Below are 23,202 nucleotides of genomic sequence, written 5' to 3'. Positions count from 1 at the left end.
GCCTCCACCGTCGTCCTCATGTTTACTTATTTATTAAAAAACAGCGTTGAAAACAAGCGAACACATAACGATATAAATAACACCACAAGTGTGTTCTCAAGACAAACACCATCATCCTTTTCACGAGACATTATGAGCACAGGATCCTCTTCGGTGGCAGACACGCCACGTTTTGTCTTCTTCAATTGTAACTCCAGTTCATTTCAAGTAACACAATGTTGTTGACGTTTTCTTTTCTCTTCCAGAAGGAGCCAGGCTGCAGACGAGTCACACAACGAACCACGACACACGTGTGTCTCTAGAAAACCCGCCTGCAGACGGTATAACAAGATGCACATTTGTTCTTCTGTCGTGTCATATGCTGAAATCACACACATGCATGCATCAAGTCACACACACACACACACACAGGGTCTTTGTCAGGATTCAAACCCAGTTTCAGTGCGCCGGGTTTCAGCAAGTCGTCCCTTTTCTCGTGGGCGCTGGCGTCTAATGGACGCTCGCGCCGTCCCCCGGCTGCAGCCATTGGAAGACGGAAGCTGTTACATTTCGCTACGCCATCAAAGAAAAGACGATCCACGCAACGTGTTGGAAGGGATTTCAAGTTTCGTTTGTTTTGTTTTTTTTGGGGGGGGCAGATGCGGCCCCGTCTCTACACAGCTATCCAATATCGTCATCACACAGCTAAAAAAAAACACAATTACTCACAATTACCACTGTTGAACATACGTACATATATATATATCCAACCAAACATGCAATATAAAAGACACACATGGAAGATCTCGACAAATCACACGGAGACGTATCAAATGAAGGACCAGCCTGGTTTAAATGTAAAACAAAGGCTTAACTGTGCTACAAAAAGCGGTTTCTTTGACAGTTAGGCATATATCCAAACATCGGGCCTCTAAAATTAGACTCTGGCAGGAGAATACAGTGCTGGGTAACGCCGCCGGACACTTCGGCTTGATATACTGACGTGCGGAGGGATTTCTGAGGGGCGGCGGGGGTGTTCCTCCCCTTCAGTGAAACGGGCAAAGCTCCATATAGGAACCTACATCTAAAATAGCCAAATTCTCAAAAACGTGTCGCCGATTCCTGTGACATGATCCTCAGTGTGCAGGTAAGCTCAATGTGGAGCACTGCGAACGTCGGCGGACCTCGTAGAGTTCGATGGCGGCGTTCAGCTGAGCGTCACCCCGCAGCTGCGCTTACCATGCGGGGCACTAGCGCGCGCCCCGAGGGAAACCAAACCTGTGCACATCTGTACAGGGCCAATTACCCCACTCTTACCCCACACCCGGCTTCCCACCCGCGGACACGGCCAGGTGTGTCTGTAGGGACGCCCGACCAAGTAACACGGGGATTCGAACCGGCGACCCCCGTGTTGGTAGGCGATGGGATAGACCGCCACACCGCCCGGACGCCATTTACATCTTTGTAATTTTTACACAGGACAGAAAGAAAAACGCTCCCACGGCGGCATAACGCTACATCAGAAAAATATATATATTAGCAAAATAGACCGCTCCTCATCTTGAGGGGTTTTACCGGCGAGGACACGCGCGGTTAAACACCCCCCATCAGTCACGTGCCTCAAAAGACCCCACGTGCCAAATACCTTTCAACCTGCGAACCCGGAAACAAAAGAAAACAGAAGAATGCGCTCATGTTCTTTGTGGCTAAAGTGCATTTCCACTTTGTTCTTATTGTTTACCTCCGCTTGGACGTGGACCGCCGGGATCTCACCCCTTCCCGCCTCGCAAGCATTCACGGAAACATGGTGACGGGGGGGGGGGGGGGTTTAAAAACACAACAAACGAGATAACTGGCAAACAAAGAGAAAGATTATACAGCATGTCGGCATTACTCAGAGCAGACTTTTTAAATAAAAGTGGAGTCACCTTGAAAAACGCCCGAGGTGGAGTGAATAAATATTAACAAAGCCAGAACACAAACATAAGAACAACACTAACAGCAAATGATACTCAGCTTCGCAAGGATGGCGGAAAGGCAAGTCAAAATTTGCCATCAGTTTTAAAAAAAAAAGTTAATATAGGTCTTGGCATGTCCTCATATTGGCCAAATAAAGTTGCCAAACATGAATGCATTGCGGTATTCATCGTCACCTTCTGAGGGACGGATTGAGCTGATGATGGAGGGGGAGCTGAGCCCAGTTCAGGCCGCCGGGGAAAGAAAGTCGTAGCTTGGTGTGATCCAGCACTACAACCCAGGAATGCTGGAGCCTTCCAAAATGAGGCAATAAAACACCAGCAAATGTCATTATGACCATAAGAGGTCCGCGGCAGAAAAATCCCGAAAGCCTGATTATTCTGAGCCAAACGCAAAAAAAAGGTGATGACTCGTATCAAGTTGCTTTCCACTTTAAAAGAATATGGAGGGAAGGGAAATCGCTTCGCTGACTGCTGATAGTAGTGTTCATGATCTAGGAGGGACCATTATTGTAAGTCAGTGTGGATGAAAGGTAGACGTCAATTCACCTGACATACAATCACAAGTCCAGTACAGGCACCAGCTACTAGGAGCTGTGGGCCAAAACTGCTGAAGATGAAAACTGTGATGGTCAAACTCTCAACTTTAGGGTCTGAAAACCATCTAGGAGTGCAACGAGGAACTCATCTGGGTCCTGTGCATTTTTAACTCGGTATTTCTTTTAAGACTGGACAACCTGAGCATCGCAGAAATCCCTCTCCACCAAAGCGGAAAGTTTATGAAGATTTGAAGTGTTGACATCTTCAAGATGCCAGCGGAGATTGTTCACAAACACTGCGTTGTTCTTGTTTTCTACAAGATGGGGTTGGCTCTCTTGGTGAGCTCTCTCTTTGCTCTTCATGTAAGCTAAAATCAGACCTTCTTGGTAAACATCATGTCTATGCCTCTTCAATAGAAATTATCAAAAAAAAAAAAATCAGAATAATATTTTCCTTTCACTGCAAAGTGGACAACTCAAAAACCCTGTATCTTGTTCAAGTCTTCAGCCCGACCCTAAAGTCCATTGTGGCATCAAAAACCCATCTGGATCTGGTTCATTCAGGACGGTTTACACTAGCCCAGCTTTAACTCCAGATTCAGAGAATCAGATCCTGATCTGATTCAGGCAATGACATGAACATTCAGGTCCATATTTGAATGTTTCATGTCAAGCAATACATGTGTTACCAATAACCATTAACAAAATCTCAAAAAATTTAAAAATTCTTTTTTAAAAAAAATCCAAGAAAACAAACATTTCAAATCAAGCATTTCAACTTTAGAGTCATGTATTAGAATTAATGTCCAGATATATATTCGCCTGTATATAGTCAATCCTTGTGTATATAATCTGAAGATTGTTGGGTTGTAGTGTTGTTATTCTATGTTAAGTATACTGAGAGCCACGAAACCAGAGTCAAATTCCATGTTTGTGCAAACCTACATGGCAAATAAACATGATTCTGATTCAGATTCCATGGTCCAGATTGTGAACCAGAATCCACATCCTAGGTTCTGCTGCTTAGATTTACAACCTGGTTTTGAGTCGCTCCGCCAAAGCAGGCGAATACGACGGTGTTTTTGCCGTATTTGGCAGAGCGGCATCTGGGACGACAGCAACGATACACTCCATGAGCTCTGCGGGAGGGACTTCAGGACACGGGGCACTTTCAGACTTGGTATGCTCCAGGCATGGCAGGGCGGCGATGAAGAGGATCATACCACCCATCAGTACACAACCCCCACTGAGGTAGAATGCAAGGTCATAAGACTGGGTTACGTCATAGAACCAGCCTGGAGAAGGAAAAAAAAAAGGGGGGGGTAGTAATAGGTCAGACACATCAACAGTATAGTGTGTGTGTGTGTGTATATATATATATATATATGTAATGACTGCTGGAATAGGCTCCAGCATCCCTGCGACCCTGAGGGCAGGATAAGTGGTTCAGATAATGGATGGATGGATGGCTATATATATATATATATGTGTGTGTGTGTGTGTGTGTGTGTGTGTGTGTGTGTTTATTCGTATTCAGCAAATCTGACTGGTGAGTAAATTTGAAGACTTCTTTTTGGATAGTTTTGCTTTGTTTGTTTGTTCTATAGATACTATATTTATTACGACTTTTATTAAGTTTTTTGTAGACATTCAGACTCAGTTTTCCCAGTCTTAGTGAGTGTTGTTTTGACCTATGCCCTGTTGTTTGGATTGGCTAACTGCAATCAAATTAGCACACAAATAAGACGGATAAACTAGTAGATGATCAATACATTTCCAAAGGGCCTTCAAACTAACTGTCAACATGTCTGTGTTGTTGTGTTGTGAACTGATAGAAAATTAACTTCCACATCACACCAGACAGATTTGATTTAGTTTGTTTCTGTTTCAATTACTGGTGGATTAAGCATAAATAAAATCATCGAAGATTTCAAAATAAATTCCAAGTTCTTTCCAGGATGATGATCACTCCCTTTAGCCGGCTCCTCTCCAAACCTCTTCACACCATCCACCCAATCCCAGTTCACCCATTACCTATCCTTTCTTACCTACCTCCCCTCCCTCCATTTTCTCTTGTTAGCCTAGCCATTTAAATTACACTGTTATCCAGAGACTTAGAATGCTGAGTGCGGCAGAGGACTGAACTTAAATTTCTATCATCACCAACACAACAAGCAAACAACAGCAAAGAGCACAGGGGTCAGAGCCAGAGCTTTACGATAGACATAAATGAAGTATTCCTGATAGTGAACGATAGAGGATGGTCCAGTAAATAAACAAGAGTCAGGTAGATAGGGTTTCTCGGGGTTTTTTTTTCAGTCTCTTACCTACGACAGGTGGACCCAGCATTATTCCAAAGCCTCCGAAGAACATGAGGATCCCGTGGGCCTCAGTTAGCTTCTCCATGCCCACCAAATGGTTGGTGACGTAGGGCGTCAAGGACCAGTTCCCAGACAGGAACCCCAAGTAGGCAGACAGGATTTGGAGGCCCAGATAAGATCTTTTGTCAAAGAAAAAAGGAAATATTTAGTTATGTATATATACACACACATTTGATTCGAACATACAAGGGATTCAGTTGTTAGTTCAAGGTAATTTTTTTTGGACCCCCCCCCCTTTCTCCCTAGTTGTAGCCGGCTAATTACCCCACTCTTCTGAGCTGTCCCGGTCATTGCTCCACCCCCTCTGCTGATGCGGGTAGGGCTGCAGACTATCACATGCCTCCTCCAATACACGTGGAGTTGCCAGCCGCTTCTTTTCACCTGACAGTGAGGAGTTTCGCCAGGGGGAAGTAGCACGTGGGTTGATCACACTATTCCCCCCAGTTCCCCTCCCCCCCGAACAGGCGCCCCGACCGACCAGAGGAGGCGCTAGTGCAACAATCAGGACACATACCCACATCCGACTTCCCATCCGCAGACCAATTGTGTCTGTAGGGATGCCCGACCAAGCCGGAGGTAACATGGGGCTTTGAACCAGTGATCCCCATGTTGGTAGGCAACGGAATAGACCCCCATGCTACTCGGACGCCCCAGTTCAAGGTGATTCCTGTAGTGTCCTTTCATATCAAAGTTATTAAGTTTGAGCCCCGTTATTAGATAAAGCAAAACATTTAATAACATAACAGTTAAACATGATTTATTCACTGACTGACTGACTGATTCAGTTCTTCATCTTTCGCTCATGAATAAGGCCAAAAAATAATTTACTATTACATTCTATTGTCTTTCAAAGACATTGTATCAGGATGAAATTCAGATCTATTCCCTACACACAAAACGAGGTCTGAAATATTTGAGGTGGTATTATTTTACAACTAGTTTTGGTTTGATGTTATACTTTATCACTTTAACAGTTGAATGTGACGAACATCATTTGTAATGTTAAACACAGCATTTTTGCATATTATCATGTCTGTGAATGTTCTCATTCATCCAGGTCATGGTATATATTGGTGTATGTAAAATTCCCTATGATTGTCATGATTGATTAATCCCATTTTAATTCGATTTTTTAGACAGTGATAAAACTGTGAAAAATGAAGAAAAAAAACAAACAAAACAAACGGGGTTATATGGAGGAGGAAAAAAAACCTCATTACATTCACCCTGTCCTTCATTCAAACACGCCCTTACTTGATCACTGGTATGAGCAGCAGTCCCAGCCCGGACGCTCCGATGGTGAAGGCGTAGAGAAAGACGCTGTTGACGCCCCGCAGGTCGGCCATGGTGCCCAGTCCCATCTTGCCGGCGCCAGCCGAGATGGCAGTGAGTGAGACCAGAGGGATAGCTGCCACGCCCTCCGACAACCCCTCGCTCTGGGCCACATCCTCCATAAAGAGCAAGGGCGGGAAGGCACCTGGAGGAGTGGAAGAAGGAGCATTTCATTGATCCGTATCTGACCTGTGTGGTTGGAAAGGGGGCGTTAAGTGAATTATATTGAATGCAATTTCATTGTTATTACCTTATTTTTTTATGCTTTACGTTTAGTGTACGAAAACATTAGGAACACCTTTTCGTTGACTTACCAGGTGAATATCAGGAAAACGCTACCCAAAAGGAGATAATTTTAGAGAGATTTTATTTTGGGATTCTACTCGCTATGTAAAACTAATTTGAGGATATTTTGGCTAAGTTATCTCCATGCATATAACTTTGCCATAATCATTGCTTGATTCAACTTAATTTGGCTTTTTATAATTTTCCAAATCATCCGATAGTAAAATAACCTGACTTGAAAATATCCTGAGATAACCTTTACAGATCTGGATCCAAAATTAAATGTAATGACGTATCAATTAAGACAATCCTTTATTGAGTTTTCCTGCTAAATCCACTTGATTCATAATTTGTAGATGCAGAAATGATTATATTCGGGTGAGAAGCAGGGCTGCTCAATACAAGATGTTCTTAATGCTCTGTGCATATTTTGCCTTTATTGGATAGTGGACAGTGAAGCGGAGGACAGGAAACAGGGGACATGACATGCAACAAAGATCCCCGGCTCGAACGGAACCAGGGACGCTGTGGTTATGTAGCATGTGCTGCAACCATCTGACCCAATTTTGTGCCCAATTTCACATGTGTCAATGAGAAAATAATAGGAAAAAAATTATTTGAAATGACCCATAAAGAAAAAAGTTTTTAGCTTTAGGAAAATTGAAATTATGGGAACTTACCAAGGCTGAACAGGAAGAGGGAAACACACAAGGCCATGAAGACTCGGTTGTAGAGCAGAGCCAATGTAGAGGAGCAGCTCCTGGACAGAAAGGAGGGAAAGAAAAGGAGACAGGACATATGCAGTGGGGGAAAAAAGTGGCAACAAAGAGAAGATGTTACTTGTTGAGTCATGTCAATTAAATTGAATAATTTTGCATTATCTCTAGTTATTATCCTTTGAGATTTATCAGTCCCATTAAGTCATGAAGATGTGTGTTGGTGTGCATGTGTGTGTGTGTGTACATTTGTCCTTACCTTGAATAATCTCTTAACTTGTTCTTAATCAGCTTGACCAAGGCTGAACAGCTAAACAGACTCCTCTTCCTCTTGCAGGCCAGTGTCTCCTTCGTCTCAATAATGAGAAGTACATCCTTGACCAGCAAGGGCTCCTCGCTTGATTGCACATCTTTCAGACCTGGTTTGGTTGGCTCCTCAGACATGAGAGTTTTCTGGTTGAACTGTCCCTCGGCCGCCCGTTCTAAAATGGCAGCACGTTGTTTGAGGTAGTATTTCGGTGGGGTTAAAGGTCGCATGGGGCCAGCACAGGCGATGATATTGAGTGCCAGTGCGCCAATTATCAGCAGGCAGCCATGTAGGCCAAACAACACAATCAGCTCATTCTGCAGCGTGGCATAGAGGAACCCGCCCACACTGGTACCTATTGAGAAAACACATTGGATTTATAACGCCTGTGAGAAGTGAGACAAACAAAAACTATACTACACTTGTAATACCAGAGGCCAAGCAATTGGCCCGTTCCAAACACGCAATGCACTGGGGTCTACCAAATGGAAGATGTCATGCAACATTACTGCATTAACGATATTAACAATGTTGTATTGTAATCTGGTGAACAGTTTGGGCAAGGCCTACCTGTGGTGACTATCCCCAATGCCAAGCCTCTCTTCTTGTCAAAATACAGACAGGTGATAGTGAGGGTGGCAGCATACACCAGTCCACAGCCAATACCTGGAAAACACACAAAGTTATCCAGTTTAGGATTATAGTCAATTTTAGTTAACAGTTAGAAAAAGAATGAGGTTCTACCACCATGACCATGTGGGAAGTTTGAACAATTATGTTCCCACCAACTTTCTAACCAACCTGGAAACCTATAACATAAATTTACAGTATTGTATATCTGGTTGACCATTACCCTGGAATTTCAATGAGAGATCTCTTCTTTGACATCAATCTTTGTTTTGACAACAATTTAAAAGATATTTGCAAAGAATATTCCTCCCACATCCAATATGGACCTAAATCCAATTTTCCAGTATAATCTTTTCTTTTTTGTTTTTTGTTTTTGTTTTTTAAAGAGGAGCCACAGGCCATGTGAGCCTTGTTGGGAATGACTCGTGAGGGATTTATTTGGAATTGGTCATTGTGAGTCATGACTTCCAAAAATCATAGTAGCCTCTCAGCATGTGATGAATGTGCAGACACCAATTACTGAATATTGGACATATAGTTGGGTGCGCACTGTGTGTCTGTGTTCATGTGAGTGTGTGTGTGTGTGTGTGCGGGGGGGGGGGGTAAATAATTAAACTGGAGATTCAGGGAATTTTGCAGAAAAGGACAGGCAACACAAGGAGAGGAAGGACTACACAAAAGAAGAAGAGAAACAAGGTAAGAGGAGAGTTGAGACAAGGCAACAGCCAACCCGAGTTAGCGAGACTTTAATGAAAATTAAATGGGGAAAAAAAACAACCAAAGTAACTGTCCTGATTACTTCAGACTTACCAACCACTATGCCATAGGAGAAGATGAGGAAAGGAATATTGGGTGCAAAGGCACTGAGCATCAGCCCCCCCGATACCATCACGCCGCTAAAGATGGTGACCGGCCGTGCACCAAAGTTAACCACACAGGCACTGCAGATGGGACCTGAGAAAAAAAGAAGAAAAAAGAGAGAAAGAAAGGGAAAGAGAGAGGCAGAGTTATTAGGCCCACTTTTATAGAGGGTGGCTTCTTTGTGGTTGAGAATGAGATTACAGTGCCCCCTGGATAAAAACAAAATACATGCACACGCACACTCACACTCACATACATCCTTATGCACAAATAAACCCACAAACAGACCTGGAAAGAATAGTCTGCAGTGTGTCTAATTTGTGAAGCCCTTGGCATTACTTGAAACTACACTGGCAAGTCTTGTCTCTATTATTATAAACCTCTAAGATGTTGACACTGTGGCTGCTGTGTTGTGTGTGTGTGTGTGTGTGTGCGCGCACAGTATGTGTTCCTCTATTAACATAACCCTTGGGGTGTAAAACAGTCCTGCAAGCATCCCCTGCTGTTGTTGTTATTATGAGTTACTCTGGTGACAGTGAGTGAGAGATATTGAGAGGGATCTCCATCTTGCTTTTAAGAACAGAGAACGAGCGAGAGAGAGAGAGAGAATGACTCCAATAACAGACTTTGTTGTTGGTTATTGATCCTCTAGTATTTTATCTGTTTGTATATTTGATTCCAATTATCAAAACTAAATGAAAGAGTGGTGTTCAAAAACATACCACAGTAGGACATTTATCATATCAGTCGGAGTATCAGCAGTGTCTCACATTGGTTGCATTACATAGACATGCACGATTACACACACACACACACACACACACACACACACACACACTGTCTGCCTCCCTCCATTCTTCTGTATTTCTATCCAATAATTCAAAAAAGAGTTTCTTATACAAATAGATACACTCAGCACCACCACTACCAGTTGCTGCTGGGTGCTATCCAATACTAATACTCACTGACAATGAGTCCCACGCCGGAGACCAGCGAGCCCACCCAGGCCGTCATGCCCTTTCCCTCCTGGAAGGCCTGCAGCCACTCTGGGTAGAGTACACCCACTGATTGAGGAGACCCGTAGGCCAGAAACTGAGCCATGAAGCAGGCCACCACGATCACCCAGCCCCACCCACCATCCAGGGGCTTCGGGGTCTTACTTGTGGCGACGGTGGCGGTAGGGGAGGTGGTCTTAGCAGGAGGATCCATGATGTCTAACACCTGGTCTGACTTGTAAGGAGGACTTGGGAGAGTCCGAGGTGAAAAAGAGCACCTACCAAGCCACTGCAATGAAAGAAGAAGGGAAAATGAAAGAGATGGGGGGTTGGGAGAGGGGGTGAAGGTGGTGTACAGGGGCAGGAGGGGGTGGGAGAGGGGGAGGGTGAGCAGGGACATAGGGGGGAGGGGGAGATAAGGGGGATAGAGGGGGAGTAAAGCCCAAGAGGGAAAGGAGGAGCAATGAGAGGAAAACCATGGTAAGGAAGTTGGGGGGGGGGCAATGTGATTTAGGATGGAGAGAAAGAAAAAGAAACACAAATTCGGAGAAATGAGGAGGAAGATGAAGAGGAAAAAAGGAGGGCGTTTAGGAGGGAGAAAATAGAGACAGAAGGATATCAAGGAGGGTGGGAAATAGAGGAACAGAAACAAACAATTTAGAGTTGTTTTTTTTTTAACACGATAGTTTATATATATTAGTAAAATTTTTATTTTCATAGTCTCTGGTGAAGGACACGAGATCAAATTGGCTTAATTTGCACAAAATTAATGTATAGTAATTACTAAGTTACTAGCCAAACAACTCCCTGCCCATTGGCAGAGGAAGCGCGTCTGCGCGCAATCGAGCGCATTTCTGATGATGAAGATGATGATGCGCAGCCCCCCCCCCCGAAGTTTAGACATAACCACTAAAGAGACGTCCCGTTGTTATTTAGGGCCATAATGCTTTACTATATAGTGTCAGTAATAGTGGTTAGATGGTCTACAGTAACGCTGAAAACACATTCGAACAAAAGCAAAATCGCAATTTCTAGGACCACGATTAAAAACCTAAACACAGCCGTTTCTAGTAATTCAATAAGACGGTGATTTATTTTTCTTTTTTCTGACTTTTCCTTTTTTTTGTACACGCAACCCCCATTCGATTCAAATGAATTTCCCAAAACCCCTGAATACTTTTTAAATAACTGGGGGGGGGCAACAACAACAACAACAACAACAACAACAACAACACCCTGATCAGATCTAAGATGAGCAGGTGAGCACGGCCCTAACGTTGACACAGCACGCCGGGATTACCTGGGCACCTGCAGATGCTGCGAGAGGCGTCTGGCTCCCTGGCAAACTCCGCTGCCGGCGCGCTGGAAGATGAGCGGTCAACCGGCCGTGAGGTGCGCTGCGCCCCGGGAGATGTCTATCATAGCCCCACGCACATTTCCACCATGATGAACCGACTGTAGCGTCTTCTGTAGCCCTGAAACGGAGAGCTGCTGTACTGCTGTGGCATCGTCTACGGGTGAATGAGGGAGCCGACGTGGGAAGGCTGAGCTTTTGTGTTACCAAGCAGAGGGAGACAGAGAACCGGTTTGAAGCTGTTCTCGCTGGTCTCGCTTCGCACCGCTACTGCGCTCCACTCCACTTCCTCTTTTCCCGGCTTATTGTGTGCGTGCGTGTGTGCGTGCGTGCGTGCATGAGCGAGTGCGCACGTGCGTGTGTGAGTGAGCACGTGAGTGTGTGTGTGTGTGTGTGTGTGTGTGTGTACGCGCAGCTGTTTGAAACGTCACACACGGTTCCCTTTCCGCTGTGTGTTTTCAGCGTCCACGTCCCTGTCTCCTAAACGGCCCACTGGAAGTGGAGGGCAAATGGCTGGAAAACTAATAATAGTAACGTTGCTTTCCCAAAAGGTCAAGTTAGGCTAAAAACCTGTGGATGTAAAAGCGGACACCACGCCGAGTTTACTGTATAATACACATGCATGGCACACTGCTTCACTGAGGTGCGACTGCGGATGACCACGCCAGCCATCTTATCAGACAAATAACAATTTCCTCACATCGACAGGATGGTGAACAACCAAAACACTTGACCAACATATTTCAGGCTAAGATAAACGTTTCACATGGAGAAAGCTGAAGGCGAAGCTAAGCCATCCGAAACCTAAACACAACACTGAAAGCCTTGCGCTTATATTTCCACCACCACATATTATTCACATTTAGAGCAGACAAGACATCTGTGAAATCTGTTGCTTTTCATAGCTTCTGTCTGTCAGCCAGACGAACGTGACCGAAGGACCGGGCCGGTCTGAACCGGTTCTCGGCCTATCGACAATAACGACCACCACACGTGCGACCTGAGAGATGCCGGGCGCGCCCGCCCCGCGCGGTTCCCGGAGCGCATGCCACAACACGTCCAGGGATACAGAGCGGAGGGCGAAGTCCTTCATTATGTTTTGTCTAGAAATGGTCAGAATAATACATGACGGGTGTTCAGAGCAGAGGTTTTTGTTTTGTTTTGGTTTTTTTTGTTGGCTTTTTTTAGAGGTAATGAATAGTCGCGGGGTACGCTATCCCGCGCACGCGGACGCGCATTAGGAAACTGGTGAGGAAACCCCCCGCACATATTACGTCACCCGGGAGCTACTTGGTCTCGTGCGGACGATGTAACTTACCATTACTTTTAAATGTTTTTTCTTCCTGTCGGCTACCATAAGTTCATAGTTTGTTTCAACTGTCCACGGTCAGCTGAGCGCCGTTTCCCATGTGAGTTGGTCGAAGGTGACCTTGGCAAATGTATTATCCGTTTTTTAAATAAAAAAAACGACTGTATCAGTTTCCACGTGATAGGATTCTAGCAACTGCATCCACTGCACGATTATTACATGTTATTTCAACTCTACATTTTAAGGGAGAATGAAATGGAATATGCAACTTAAAAATGAATCCACTTTCTTCACAAAAATGGCAACTCGTTTGATGACGATAGAAGAGCTGTGATGTTTATCCACAAGTCAGTAATACTGATATGCGAAAGGTTTTACATATCGAGTTGTGTTATCTGTCACAAGCAATCACTGGCACGTCCATCATCAAAAAGCTAACAGGCTTATCGGTCTTTTCCAGAGACATCTACTTGCAATCCAGTTTTTATTTAGCTGCCAGCGATAACTAGTAAAGTTCATCTGAAATCTTTATTGTTTACATTGACACTTCTGGAGAAAGTTGATGGTTCAGTGTCGTACTTTGGACAGTTGGACCCCCCCGCCGAGTCGTTCTTCTTGCCAGTTTGGGAATGTCAGCCCCAAATTCTGTCAGTTGCCTGCCTTGTTTTACTGAGTGGATGAGCAGCATGTTGCTTGTCTAAATGCTGAAAGAGAAAAGTCCTTGAAACATTTTGAACTGCAAAGAATGAATTGGTGCCATCTGATACGGTTGGCCTCAGCGGATCCAACGTTGGTATTTCACATTCCGTCGATGCTTTAACTTTTTCACTTTGTAATGTTCAAGATCAGATTGGGGAAGTTGTTATCACTGTAAAGTATGTATCCGAGAACCAGCTCTAAATCATTTTCTCACAAACTACTTTCGGGACAAATACAGTAAACTGAAAGAGACAGTCTGCATCAATCTCACAATATACGTCGATGCCAAAGTTTAATTTGCCTTGTGAGAATGCTGGAGAGAAAGAAGAGAGTCCCTGACTAGTTTCTGGCTAGCCGCCAGAAAACATAAATCAAGTCGTTCGTCTTCCAGTTTTCCTTAAGCAATCCAATTTGTTGTCCTTTCTGTTGTGACGACCTCTCCGTTCCACTAGGGGCGCCTGTGATTTTGTCGTCTTCTTTGTCTGGCAGGACCCTGGTGAGGGGCGGAAGCTCGTCATAATCTTGATAAGGGGCGGAGGTTTGTCCCCTATTTGCGCATGAGCTGAGTGCGGACTACCGTGTTATTTCGTTGCTCTTTGTCGTTTTGTAAATAGATGTTCTTGGGCAAAATTGCAAACTGGTCTGGTCTCCCATCATTGTCGCAGCCTGCAAGCCGGGTTGTGACACTGTAAATATGGCCTTCTGGTCCTATTTGCTTTAGTGACGACATGCTTGTCAAAATCTTGTTGTTTTCATGTACCTAGCTTCCAATGACCACACACACAAACAGAACACTAGATAGGTATGCTCTGACTAGGATGCCTTCTTCAACATCAGCATGTTGACCAAGAGGGGATTGACCGACATTACTCAGCATGCAGCTGGATAGCTCTAGGTTACAACACCGGGTTTTCCCGCAGGAGATAGGGGGTTCAAACCCCGGTGGAGGCAAGTCTCCAATAAAAAGAGCCTGTGGCTTAGACTCTTAAAGCTATACAAGCCAACTACCTCAGACATGAGTAAGTATAACACGAATAGACGTACATCCGAGAGGTAGTTATGACTACAAGCTAACTGTACCGATAACAGTGGCTGTCGTAAAGAGGATCATTTACTGATGGTTGACGGCTGTCGTAACTCAGTAAAAGCTGAACAACCGATTGTGAGACTATTATTTACATATTGTAGCGAATTCGAGGAGGGGGGCAGCCGGGAACCGCTGCAGTCGGGACGCGAACCCGGGTCGGACCCTTTAGTCGACTGCTTGACGTACTTCACCCGTGGTGCGGGAGACGCAGGTTCGCGGCTGCGCCGCTTCCCGCCCCCCCCGGAATTCGCTACAATGTTATGTAACATTACACCAACTACCTCTCAGATGTACGTCTGCTAACTCTACCTCTAGTTAGCATCCAGTCACTGGCTAAAAGCGTCTGCTAAATGAAATTGTAAAGCAGCGCAGATGAAGGTGCAGCGCTGCAGCAGAGTATCAACACCTCTGAGCTGCAGGCAAAGAGGGATGCAACTCTGCAACTCAGCCGTCTGACAGCTACAGAGAAGATCCGATTTGTGATTGTCACGTTAAATAAAGTTTACCGAGCGTGGTAGAGGCCTTACAACAAACTCATTAGTAGAATGAGGTTTTAAGAAGTGACTTACAGTGAAGGGTGATGCCTCAGCCGAGGAAGGTATTCCAAGAGACTGTCGCTGCTTTGACAGCAAAGTCTCCTTTGGTCCTAATCCTGGTTTGAGGAATGACAGGAATCCCTTTTGTGTGGCTCTTAAGATAATGCACAAACTCAGTTGGGGGTCAGAGGTCAGAAACATATTTGAGGTCCATACACTAAGGTACCCATCAAAGTAATGCTGGAGGGGGGGGGGGTGATGTGATGTCATCTTTTAACAGCCGTTTAAGTCACACCAGTCATGTTCGAGAGGTAGAAGAATAGAGACAGCTGCAGCATTCAAGACAAGACAAAAGAAGATAAATGCACGAAACAGACCATAAAATTGCAAGATATTTATTTGAAATTAATTTGTATCGCTTATTTAATTACTGACCTCTAATTGATTCTTCCTCCTATATATAGAATCCATTAATCAGTCTTGTCAGCGAGCAACACTGAATCATCATCTTGGTTCCCTACTTCTTCTTTTTTTTAGACATTTGCTGACTGCTGTGGATTTTTTCTAATCTCACCAAGCCAATCTGTTCCCCCCTTCCTTTCCTATGTGTTGAAGTTGAACTGTTAACTCTGAAACGAGTGGCTTACCAAATACATTTGGAGCTCGCCGTAAGCTAAATGTTGCATTTGCTTTTAAATCTCATTCTAACCTAACCCACTGGACATAATTCTATTGCAGAGCTCAAAATAAAAACTAACATCGTCAGCCATACTCGGGACATTCAAAAGATTATCGTACCGCTCACTTCTCTAAATAGATCAGATTGTATTCATAGCTTTTGAGATTGGTTTTCTGATGTATTGTCATGTTTTTATTTTGTCTTGATTGTTCTTTCTCCACCTGTCCAATAGGTTTCTTATGTATTGTTATGTTTTTACTTCTGTTGTTTGTTTGCCTGCCCAGGGACTGCAGGGGCAAATTAGCTGGCAGCTAATTCTGGTGCAATTGTAACATTGTGCGTCGCCCTTGTCAAACAAACAATAAACGAAACGAAATGAAACCCTGCGCTCCACACCCAAATAGACACTCAACACTGTGCTTAACCATAGTTGTTGATCATGAAGTCGTTCTTATCAACCTCACAACGCCAGCACTCAAGTTACGCTTACCCAGACAAACTGAATGAGAACAGATGAGCTGACAGTGTATTTAACGTGTATTGGATTGTGCAAGCAACTGCAGATGAAGAAGGGTCATGCTCACCCCAGTGCAAACATAGTTAAGGTGAAAAAGATGCAGGTAGTCTGCAATCTTATCAGAAGGAAGCGGGCATTGCTCAATGGCAGTAGGAGAAAATCATTGAGGAATGGGAGAGTGACAACTGTCAGTTTGCCTGCCCACATTATTTTTTGCTGGTTTGGGAACTGAAGCCGACAACCCTCCAGTCACAAGCCGACTTCTCTAAGCTGCAGGCTTCCATCTCCAGTTCAACACAATAGTGAACACAATGCATGATAAATGGTGATGGACAATCCTACAGCAGATTATGATAACCATCTAGACTGCATTGTCAGAGTTAGGTCATTACACTCCTTTACTTCTCCTCCTTTCGGCCATTCTGGTAGTGGGAGAGAGATTCTGTTCTTGCTAAATACAGAGCCTCCCTTGACAGACCATCATGTCCAACAGTGGTAACTGTAATTTGAGTGTGCTCACTATCATGCAGCAGAGGGCAAAGGGCCATTCTGCCTCAAAGGGTGCTGCCCATGATGACAATCAGCATTGTTGCAAGGATCACTCCTGTCCTCTGAGCCTTTGCGTGTAGGGTAGGGTGTTTAAAAGTCCTAAAAACAGTCACCCCATACACAAAGACTAACACGCACACACAACAAAGAACTTTTCCCATCTTCACACGATACCCCAGCCTGTAAACTCTGAAGCGCACACTTCCTTTCCCTCTGTGGAGAAATATAATCAGAGGAACATGAATGGAACTGGGTTAAAGTCATACTTTGCTCAATGCAAAGATTTGAACAATTCATCCTTTGTCCAGGAAATATGACGGTTCACACTGTTCATAAGCACACAGGAATAGAAACAAGGGTCAGGAGCAGTGGCAGGAAGGAAGAAGGCCTCGTGTGTGACATTGTCCTCTGTCCCCTGCTGCCTTGAACTTGGTTTGTTGATGGTCAAAGAAAGCAGAGACAACTCATTCACACACACACACACACACACACACACACACACACACACACACACACACACACACACACACACACACACACACACACACACACACACACACACAAACAAACAAGTCCACATAATTAATCCCTTGTGTGTGTGTGTGTGTGAGCACACGTTCACGTGCATTCACATAAGAGCATGCGCATAATTATGCTCAACCGGTGGCGCAATTGAAAACAATTTTGTCTTCATTGCAACCAACATTCCACCAAAACACTCGGGAGGGGTGGGGCGAGCGAGAAGAACAATCGAGGTAAAACAAACAACAAAACAAACAAACAAAACAGGTTACAAAAGACAACGATTATGAGAGCAAGCCTTACATAAGAGGTCTATCAGGAGCACCTTGTATTGAATTTCACTGTACGGCCGCTAGCCTGTTATAAAACACCAGCAAGGATGTGCCCTGACTACGCAGGTTCGCTCTACACACCAGCTGATTGCACAAATGTTCCTGCACCTCCCAGCTGGAGATGTAATAACTGAAATCGGCTCATGTAGTGTTGTTGTTTTTTTTTGGGGGGGGGGGGGTTAGACCTGCATCTTCACTACTCTTGATTGCCCATAGCTGGGGACCCCTGGTCTGTACAAATCACCTGACTCACAAAACATCATGTGGTGTATTGTGTGCATGTATGTGTGTTGGTACCTAAGGCTGTATGTAAAAATGTCCCAGAAATATTAGCTAGGAAGTTTTACAAACACACACTCTGCCACACGTTCCCACTCAGCTGTGGTTACTTGCAACTTGAAAATGCACCTACATATACCGCACTATAGGCTAAGCTACTGCTAAGGGACTGCGGCTTTGCAAAACACATGTGCATGCATGCATGCACGCACACACACACACACACACACACACACACACACACACACACACACACACACACACACTCAAATCTTTGTATCATCAGATTTCCTCCAGTTAAACTTGCTTATTACATCACTTTTTTACAAGAGTTTTGTTTGCTGAGTGGTTTGCACTGTTGCCACATCCCAAAAGAATCGTGGATTTGATTTCAGTCGTTTTTTTGTGGCATTTATATATATATAAATTAGGTGAGTAAAGTGATTAGGAGACCTCAAGTTGCACATAGGTGTGACTGTAAGTGAGAAGACATTTATGCTTGCCAATGGACTGGCAAGTCCATGATGTGTTGCTGCCTTGCACCCAGTGCGTGTTGGGGCAGTCTCCAGCCTGCCGAAACCCCGGTGTGGATTAAGCAGCAATAGAAAATGAACGGCTGGATCAATAGCACACTCTGCCACATCTTCATAGGTCTTGTTATATTTGCCATGTCAAACCCCCAGGGACCTGGAGAGGCTGTAATGACCCATCTTCATCACGGCTCTTCAGCTTCCCTGACTGAACTTCTAGAAGTCATCTCACCCCAGATTCGCATCACCCCACCTCTCTTTCTTTCTTTCCTGTAATTATGGAGCATCAAAAGAAACAGACAATAGGTAGATAAGTACTAATTGCAGGAGGGCTCCGACCGGCCTTGTGAGTAAGGGTCTATGCACTTATGACTCATAACCACCTCATTGCTCGCACCCTCTGACTGTGTTGAGTCTGGTCTTCATGGCAGGCAAGACCATGAAGGAGTTGTAGGCTCTGTAGTCCTTATCATTTACACACACACACACACACACACACACACACACACACACACAATACACTGTGACTCTGGGTCATGCCGTTGCACTGTCATCGAAAAATGATGAGAACCAATCAAAATAACTCACAACGTTAGCTTTTTTTACTCATATAAAATTATTGCTCATATAATTAAGCATATCACTAGTATCCCTACCCAGAGCGATAACTAAATTTCCAGATGTGATTGGACCTTAAGTGAAAAATGTGGCATTTAGAAGGTATATAATATGATTACATGACAAAAAAAAAGATCAGGTATGGTTGTGCAAGGCATTGCGAAAATCTTGTTTCATAACATGTTTATCAAGACATCCAACAACAATGGCCCACTGATGGACAAGGGAAACTAACATTTACTCTAAGGCATGTACAAGGGCCACCCTTTTATTCAGAGCAACTTCCAACACAATGAGTGCAACACTTAAAACCTCAAAATACTTCATCAGGCACCTAATAATATGATATTGCAGGGTCAGAACCACAGCGCAACACACGTAACACATGCAACACACGCAACACATGCAACACACGCAACATATGCAACACACGCAACACATGCAACACATGCAACACACGCAACACATGCAACATACTGTAGTGAATTCAGGGGGCAGCCAGGACGCGAACCCGGGTCGACTGCGCTGACCAGTCAACTACAGGGTCCCACCCGTCAGCCAAGGGCTAGCGAGTCTACACATCTGTGGTCGTTACGATATATTCTTGTGTCCCTAGAATATTGATTAATCATCTTGTGCAAGTGCAAGGTATCTCGTGTCCTCAAAACCCACCCCTCATGAGCACTAAATATGTTTATCTCGTTCACAAACACAGGCCCCATCCCATTATGTAACTGTCCAGCTCTGCAGGTTTTATACTGGGAAACCACAAAAGAAGCCTCTTCCACTTCGAAACAGCTCACTACCTTCACTGTGTCAGCAGACAGAAGCACCGCACCACGCTTCACGCCATGCTCAACTACACAACCTTTTGCATGGGCACATTGTGACGTCCTTAACATTTAGGAAATAACTGTGAATTAATGCTCTGCCATTGTCGGCCAAAATCGGAGCATCTACCCCTACTGGGACTTTATTGAGTTGCCAATGAATAGAAATCTGAGCGCCATTCGTACACACTCAACGGCAGTACACCACAATGTGGGGGCACTTTTGTTGCAGCCTTTTTTTGATTGTTTGCCAACAAAAGGCAGGAAAGGAAAGTGAGGCGAGGTGTCTGCAGGGACTCAGTAACTCTCAACGAATATCATGTCACAATCACCAGTACAGTACAGAGCACGAAGGTAGCAGGGAAACACATGCACACCTGCACGCACACACACACTTACGTACGCACACACACACACACACACACACGCAGACTCATGCAGGAAGACAAGTTGTGACATATTTGGACAGACACAAATACACACACAAGCTCACATACATATTATATGAGAACAGATGCATCACGCACATTTACTAAGGTACACTCATAAAACTTTGACCCGTGTATTTGCAGATACGTAAGTGTGCTTTGGAATAGAACAGGATAGAATAGAAAACACTTTGTCTACTTTATGTGTACAAAAGGCAGAAATTTGTCTTTGGCTTGCATGTGCCAAAAAAAAAACTGCTATTATTAGTTGTATTACTATTATTGCTATTTTTGTTATTATTGCTATTAATCATCATCATCATCATTATCCTTATTATTATTATTATTATTATCAATAGTTTTCTCCCAACTTCCACAAGGGTATATTAAAACATCATATCACATCCAGACAGGACACATTTGTCACGTTGTCGCCCACATGCACACACCAAAAAAAAAAACAACAACATACAAACACACACACATACACACATAACTGCGATCACTGCCTCATCTTCATATATAAGATGCATGTACTCATATTCAAAATAATAAACTGCCACTCCTACATAAGCACAAATGTGCAGACACATTCCATCACAAACCTTTTAGAAAGGCTCAGCTACTCTGCTGCACTTTCCCAAAGCCAAGACAACCAGAGAAACTTTACATGTACTCGCTCATTCATTTATACTAACGTCACTACTCATTTACACTACTTAGAGTTAGCAATCTACTTTACCAAGGTAATCAAACATCACCCCCTAGTGGACAAACCATGTATCTTGACAACTTTTGCAGCTGTTGTGCCGTTCGTTAACATGGTTTTCCGCTATTTTGAGCATTTAAAAGTGACACAAATGTGCATTGTCCAATTTTTACGCCAGAAGAACAATATTGTTCACGCTATAAATAACCCCTCTAATATATGTAACAGTCAGAAATATACCAGTGTTTTGGAACAGTATGTTCGTTGTAGTACCATATTTGGTCACTGGGTGGCGCTTCATGTATATACTGTGACCACCGGAGCCAGTGTCCCTCTCAGTCTGCCTGTCTATTGTACAACAGTAACTTGTCTCTCCTCAGTAACAGCTCGGTTCGTGTACAGCTGTGCGTCAATCTACATGTATGTTAAAAGATCATAGTGCCGTCGTAACCAGGCCGTGTATGGGGGCAAGTATAGGCAATTAAAGTGACACAAGTGCGAAATCCTACTATTGACTTCGTCTGAATGACTCTATGCTAAGCCATCCTGGTGCAGCCTAGCTAGCTCTAAGCTAACGCAGCTAACACGTGACCACGGCTCGTTACATATGTTTACACTCATCAAATGGTCTGACAAATAATGTTTGTACGCAAAATTTTATAATCTGTATTTACTGGTACGATCAACCAAAAAAAACTCATCTAAAGCTATGCAATGCTGCCCCCTAGGGACCAAAACTAACACGATATTTACAGTTGATTAGGAGCACCAAAGTAATATAATCAAATATAGCCCACAAGTACAAACTTTTAACGCGAGAAGAAGTGGGCAATAAAATGTGACCCTTAAGCAATGTCAGATAAAGTATGCTGCCCTAAACCATGCTTACAGGGCAGATCCATTTCCCAGTAGTTTAGCTGTTAATATATCAACTAGGAGCTTTTGTTCTAAATCCATTATGGCAAGTTTTCTCTCTCCTGATTAGTGAAATATTTACCCTTCGAGACCAAATAAAAACAAATTAATATACCAAACACAGAATATCCTAATATATACAATAACTATTCAAGGAATAAAATTCTAAGAAAGCTGGCTGACAGCCATTACAAGCCTCATGTATTTAAGTAGCTGTCTTGGCATTTGAATAAATTTTTATATTAACACTACAAATTTAAAAAAGGCCATTTATATTTCCAAAAAGTGTCAGATTTTCAGAGATACAGGCAAACATGCATGTATTTTGAAATTATAGAGTGGGCTTTGAATGGATTTTATAAACCCAAGGATGAAAAATAAATTCCCCCAGCTCACTTGGGACCATGTCAAAAAATAAGTAAAACTGTGACGTGATTGTTGAAAAGCCCTGTGCATGACTGGTGTTTCCTGAGAAAAGATGGCGTCATCTTCAGACGAGTCGCAAACAACCCATCTCTCTCTCCAGGATAGTGGCTTTGTGGAAAATACCAAGGTTGCGGATATGTCATGGGTGAGCCACAATAACAATGCAATGTTAGTAAACCTGTGATTTCACTATTTCCTATGTCATTTCGTCCACTTTTACTTGCCAGAGGAAGTACAAACTGTTTGGAAATCATTGCATCACTCACAACGGCTCACAAGACGCAGGACAACAGTGATGACGCTTCAGGGACTCTGGTCTAAATCCTCTTTGTGATCAGAGGATGGAGAAAAAAACAAAACCTGACAAGGGTCACGCAACACACTCGCTGAAGTCTGTCACTGAAGTGAAAGGTCATTCACCCGCTTTCAACAGAATCTGTCTTTTCCCCATATCTCGTAATTAAGCTTGTTCACATGAAAAAGGTAAATCTGTCTTACAATTAGGTTTGACTGTTTTAAAGTTTTGTTTTTTGGATCAACCTAGAAATAAGCCCTTACATATTGTCACATCTTAACAGTTAAATGAACTCACAGCTCCCATACTGGTAGAAATAAGCTTTTAACCTTTTTCCTGCATGTCAGGATGTAGTGGTAAATAAAATGGTGGCTAAGTCAGTGATCATTATTAGGCAACCAACTACCCAATATGGGAAATAGTTTGAGAAAAGCATTAACTTGTGTGTTTTCCCATGGAAATATGTTATTCTCTATAACTTGCATCGGTTTAATACAATAATCTACTTTGTTGCATACTATGAATTTATGCAATGGACAGTTGTGTCAAGAAGGTCCTGGGTTCGAGCCCCGGGGTAGTCCAACCTT

At 43.7% G+C, this 23,202-nt stretch overlaps 1 protein-coding gene across 2 annotated transcripts; it reads right to left on the bottom strand.

The window, feature by feature from the left end:
* Window positions 1–22: 22 nt before the first annotated feature.
* Window positions 23–11,550, bottom strand: LOC130127497 (monocarboxylate transporter 9-like). 2 transcript variants are annotated; one of them, XM_056297161.1, is made up of 9 exons: window positions 11,302–11,550; window positions 9,972–10,290; window positions 8,956–9,099; window positions 8,086–8,181; window positions 7,468–7,870; window positions 7,173–7,252; window positions 6,130–6,352; window positions 4,822–4,994; window positions 23–3,789 (listed from the first exon to the last, which is right to left on the bottom strand). In XM_056297161.1, exons 2-9 carry the CDS (start codon window positions 10,213–10,215, stop codon window positions 3,524–3,526), a joined length of 1,629 nt encoding a protein of 542 aa, XP_056153136.1. In that variant the 5' UTR covers window positions 10,216–10,290; window positions 11,302–11,550; the 3' UTR covers window positions 23–3,523. The 2 variants fall into 2 exon arrangements, with proteins under 2 accessions (XP_056153136.1, XP_056153137.1); XM_056297162.1 differs by having other exon boundaries at window positions 7,173–7,249.
* Between the last annotated feature and the right edge of the window lie 11,652 nt (window positions 11,551–23,202).

The sequence above is a fragment of the Lampris incognitus genome, chromosome 17, assembly GCF_029633865.1.
Source record: "Lampris incognitus isolate fLamInc1 chromosome 17, fLamInc1.hap2, whole genome shotgun sequence".
NCBI lineage: Eukaryota > Metazoa > Chordata > Actinopteri > Lampriformes > Lampridae > Lampris > Lampris incognitus.
Note: the sequence above shows the minus strand (reverse complement) of the source record. Positions and strands in the feature narration are given on the sequence as shown.

What these genes read in the sequence shown, in the direction of transcription:
- LOC130127497 (XM_056297161.1), bottom strand. Translation starts at nt 10,215, where the DNA reads ATGGATCCTCCTGCTAAGACCACCTCCCCTACCGCCACCGTCGCCACA. An exon ending in CGGCGTGGGACTCATTGTCA is followed by an intron (nt 9,100 to 9,971) that starts GTGAGTATTAGT and finishes TTTTTTTCTCAG; the next exon opens with GTCCCATCTGCAGTGCCTGT. An exon ending in CCTCTTCCTGTTCAGCCTTG is followed by an intron (nt 6,353 to 7,172) that starts GTAAGTTCCCAT and finishes CCACTCCTCCAG; the next exon opens with GTGCCTTCCCGCCCTTGCTC.